This window comes from Sardina pilchardus, chromosome 19 (genome assembly GCF_963854185.1).
Source record: "Sardina pilchardus chromosome 19, fSarPil1.1, whole genome shotgun sequence".
NCBI classification, from domain to species: domain Eukaryota; kingdom Metazoa; phylum Chordata; class Actinopteri; order Clupeiformes; family Clupeidae; genus Sardina; species Sardina pilchardus.
In genome coordinates, this window is record NC_085012.1 from 19,985,424 (window position 1) to 19,990,423 (window position 5,000).

The window sequence follows — 5,000 nt, forward strand, 5'->3', positions numbered from 1 at the left end:
CAAAGGCCAAAGGTCAAGGTCATTGAGGTTCAGTGAGGAAGAAAATGTACATCTCATGCAGCCGCTGATATACAGCAGCACACTCCTCTTTGGTACACATGCATACCGTAGTTCTCTTATTCTACAAATGTGAAGATAATAATACCAGGTCACTCTGATTTCAAGCAGTGGATTCATAATCACAGCTTGTTTTCATTACAGCAGACTCGTGACTACAGTGGTTTCTGAGTTGACATGAAGACCATCTTGTTTATACTGCAGACTCATAGCTACATTAGTTTCTGAATCGATAGTAAGTCCAGCTTGTTATAATTACAGCAGACTCACGACTAGTTTCTGTGAGTTGACGTTAAGACCCGTTTGTTTGTAGAAAGGGTGTCACTTGCACTCAAGTCTTGTCGGTGCTCACAGTCCAGGACCACAGGATCAGAAACGCTGGCTGGGCTACTCCAAATAGACTAACCCAGAGATGACCGGAGCACTGAGATGACTTAATAGCTTTTTTATTGTGGTGCACAAAAGACTGACGTTTCGACGCACTGCGTCTTCCTCAGAGTCTAACCCGTTTGTTTGTGTTTGCAGTGGACTGTGTCCTGTCGCCGTGGACGGCGTGGAGCGGCTGCAGCGTGTCGTGCGGTCTGGGCTCTCTCTTCCGCCAGAGGGACGTGCTGAGGGACGCCAGGCCCGGGGGGGCGTGTGGGGGGGCCCAGTTCGACAGCAGAGCCTGCTTCCTACAGGCCTGCGCAGGTCAGGAGCACCGCATGCAAACATGGACACACACTCAGACACACACTCAGACACACACACAGACACACACACACACAGACACAGACACAGACACACACACACACACACACATACACACACACACACACACACACATACACACACACACACACACACACACACACACACACACACACACACACACACACACACATACACACACACACACACACACACACACACACACACACACACACACTCATTCACACACACACGCACACACACACACACACACACAACATACACACACACACACACACACACACACACACACACACACACACACACACACATATAACATCTGTAATTCTGTACTATGCTTAGGCTATATTTACCCTCTCATTGCTGTATGTCATTGATCTCTTCTCATCATCTCTACTTTATTGTACTCCACTGTGGATAGCAGGTATTCTTGTGCATTATCTTGGTAGCATATTAGTGTAGCATAACAATTCAGATTGTCGCATCTCCCGTTCTTTCCCCTCTTCCTCTCCTCTCAGTGGAGGGGGCGTGGTCCGAGTGGACCTCCTGGTCTCCGTGTGACGTCACCTGTGGTGGGGGGCTGATGGTCAGGAACCGCTCCTGCTCCAACCCCCCTCCCAAAAACGGGGGGCACGACTGCGAGGGGATGACTCTCCAGACTCAGACCTGCAACACACAGCCCTGCGGCTCATCCACTCAGAAAGGTGAGCGCCGTGGCAACCGCATCACGCATCACCCACACACACGTTCAGCACACATCCCTGTGGCTCACCCACTCACAGAGGTGAGCGCTGTAACGTGATTGGCCATCAAGGTAAACAAACAAAACTTTTTTTTTTTATCTACGAACTTGGATGGATGATGAGGACAAGAAGCAAACGGCATTGCCAGGCCTCTTGCGTCGGTGTTTGTTATCAGGCGGTGTTAACACCTACTGTACCCTGTGTCGGTGTGTAACGGTTGTCTTGTGCTGCAGTGTTAGCGTCTGTCTTTTCGTGGTTTATTAACGGCTGTCTTGTGCTACGGTGGCGGTGAACATAGGCTGTGTTAACAACTGCCCTGTGTTGGTGTGTAACGGTTGTCTTTTCATGGTTTATTAACGGCTGTCTTGTGCTACGGTGGAACATAGGCTGTGTTAACGGGATGGTGCTGGTGAGCGAAGCGGACTGCCGTGGGGGGCGGGTGGAGCCGTGCCCTTTGACCTGCTCGGGACTGTCCTCCGAGAGGAACTGCAGCTCTGCCTGCATCACAGGTGAGTCACTGTCACTACATCATGCTGCTGGCAGGATGCACTAGAACCTTTCACACAATTGTGCAGGTTGCTGGCTTGCACTGCAGTCCTCCACCTTTATGAACCGTATGAGTGTGTGAGAATGGGTGAGTGTACTGTAAGGCATGAAATTGTTTAGCACTTTGAGTGCTTGGAGGAGTATGTATGTTTTATCTGAACATTTGCATCCATCCATATCCATATTTTTTTTCAATCTGTGTGTGTGTGTGTGTGTGTGTATTTGTATCTGAATGTTTTCCCAGGATGTCGCTGTCCTCCTGACCTCTACATGCAAGACGGCGGCTGTGTGAATGCCAGCCGGTGCAGGTGTTTATGGGATGGCTCGGTCCTCCAGCCGGGAGACAGGGTCACTAAGGACAACTGCAGCACATGGTGAGATCTGCAGACAGACTGCAGGCAGACAGAATCAGGAAATAGCTGGTCAACTTCACAACAGATAACACTGGACCAAGATCTGGCCCTGATCTGACTCAGGTCTTGTTCAGATCTCAGCTGCTATATACTGTATGTACAGTATGTGTGTGTGTGTGTGTGTGTGTGTGTGTGTGTGTGTGTGTGTGTGTGTGTGTGTGTGTGTGTGTGTGTGTGTATTAAAAGTATTAAAAGTGGTATTAGTTATCCCAGGCTAATGAGTGGAACTGTGACATACTGGCCCATCCCAGTATGTCACAGTTCCACATTTCATCTTCTGTCAAAAAGGTTGTTTGATAACACTCTCACTTCTCCCCCTCACATTTCTATCTATCTATCTATCTATCTATCTATCTATCTATCTATCAATCTCACAGTGTATGTCAAGATGGGCAGTTTGTCTGTGACCACTCCAAATGTCTGAGCAGCTGTGATTGGTCTGCTTGGTCGTCATGGACACCGTGTGATAGCACCTGTGGCACTGGTTTACGGCAGCGTTACCGGTATGTATATGAGTGTGTGTTAGCCATGGAGAAAAAAATCCAAAATGGTTCATAAATATTAAAAGCTTATGAATATGTGTGCCTTGTGTTTACTACTCCCAGGTCTCCAGTGAGTCGCCCAGGAGGGGGGTCCGGTCAGCCATGTTCTGGAGATTCCACTGAGGTGCGACAGTGCTACACCCCCTGTCCCCCAGGTGAGCAGGAATACAGACATGTAGAGGTTTAACGCCTGCATGCAGAATTTACACACCTTTCTGAACAGGTTAGATATTCTAATACACAGCAAGTCACATGCCAGTGTGTTGATATCCTGTCAGTATGTGTCTGTGTTGATGGCTAATTAAGGTTCTGTTTACCCAGATGAGAAGGGGGCACCGTGGAGCGAGTGGACTTCCTGGTCAGAGTGCAGTAAGACCTGCTTCCTGCATGTGGACGATGTGGGGCTGAGGAGGCGCTTCAGGAGCTGCAACCAAACAGACAGCGCCCCCTGTCTGGGGGAGGCTGAAGAGCAGGAACCGTGCAACACCAAATACTGCCCAGGTAAACACAGGGTCATAGGAATAACCAATCATTGACCTGGAAAGCATATGATTAGCCAATTACTGACCAGGTCCATGTGTGCAGAATATATACCGCTCATAACGTGTATGAAATGCGCTATATAAATAAACTTGACTTGACTTGACTCGACTCGACTTATGAAAGCAATTGATTGTTGTCTTGTGTTCTCCAGTGAATGGCGGTTGGTCAGCGTGGTCTCCCTGGTCCCAGTGCTCATCGGAGTGTGACTCGGGGGTGCAGACGCGCAAGCGGCTCTGCAGTTCCCCCTCCCCACAGTATGGGGGCAGCACCTGTCCCGGGCCACACATTCAGACTCGGGACTGCAACTCCCAGCCCTGCTCAGGTAGCCTTCCGCTGTGTGTGACAGGGGTGGATAATGGTGTTTTGTCCCTCTGTTTCTAGGTTACATACAGTGACTGTTTCTTGGAACATGGAGTGACTTTTTTTGTGTGGGTGTGGGCTTGGGTTTGGGTATTCATGTTTTCTGTTTATTTTTTCTGTGTGTGTAATGTGATTTTTTTTCTGTGTGTGTGTTTGTGTGTGCATGTGTGTGTGTGTGTGTGCGTATGTGTGTGTGTGTGTGTGTGTGTGTGTGTGTGTGTGTTTTCTCTGTGTGCACATGCGTCCCTGCTAGGCACCTGTCCCGAGGGCATGGCTTACCTAACAGTGGAGCAGTGCCAAGCTCAGGGTGGCGCGTGCCCGCGAGTGTGTCTGGACATGACAGCTGCTGTGGAGTGTGCCACGGAGTGCTACGACGGCTGCTACTGTGCCCTGGGCTTCTACCTGTACAACAGCACCTGTATGCCGCTCAGCCAATGCCCCTGCTACCACCAGGGGGCAGTATTCACACGCGGAGCCACAGTCCCTCTAGACGCCTGCAACAACTGGTGGGTCTCAATAATGCATAAGTTCCCTTTGATATGATAATGATACGCTGTTTAATTGAACAAGCATCTGGTGTATGCTGTTTAGAAGGAACGTTTATTTGGGACGTACGAGAGATGTGAACATTGTATATTGTTTGCTGCTCTTTCTGTGAATGTTTATGACCTCCAGCCTTACTTAAAACCTTCCTTTGAATGCTTAAAAAGACAATTTATTTGAGTCCAACTACACTCTCAAGAGAACATCCTGAGTTTTCTGGAGATGTCACAATTGTATGTGTGTGTTGAGTCAGACTTAGAAGCAATATATAGGCAATGGCTCAATGGTTTATTTGGAAATGCAAACCTTTTAGGTGAATTTACATAAACATAAACATACAGTACGCAGTGCGCAAAAAGCTTCATCAAAATATTGACCTGTGTCTCCGTAATATCCATAGTACTTGTCACAATGGGGAGATGGAGTGTGGTACAGCGCCATGCCCTGGTGAGTAAAGGACATTTCATCTTGAGACAGGGGGATTTATAAAATATGTAAATTATAATGGAAACTTTAAACATGAAATATTCATACAGTTCAGT

The 5,000-nt window shown here is 48.2% G+C and overlaps 1 protein-coding gene across 1 annotated transcript in view; it reads left to right on the plus strand.

Annotated features, from left to right (window-relative positions):
• sspo (SCO-spondin) overlaps nt 1-5,000 on the plus strand; it is a 98,845-nt gene that overhangs the window by 40,358 nt on the left and 53,487 nt on the right. The window contains exons 53-62 of the mRNA XM_062521966.1: nt 583-747; nt 1,287-1,472; nt 1,898-2,020; nt 2,302-2,431; nt 2,848-2,973; nt 3,076-3,167; nt 3,334-3,513; nt 3,707-3,877; nt 4,169-4,421; nt 4,859-4,905. Coding sequence (XP_062377950.1) covers nt 583-747; nt 1,287-1,472; nt 1,898-2,020; nt 2,302-2,431; nt 2,848-2,973; nt 3,076-3,167; nt 3,334-3,513; nt 3,707-3,877; nt 4,169-4,421; nt 4,859-4,905 — 1,473 coding nt within the window. The remainder of the gene's footprint in view (nt 1-582; nt 748-1,286; nt 1,473-1,897; nt 2,021-2,301; nt 2,432-2,847; nt 2,974-3,075; nt 3,168-3,333; nt 3,514-3,706; nt 3,878-4,168; nt 4,422-4,858; nt 4,906-5,000) is intronic.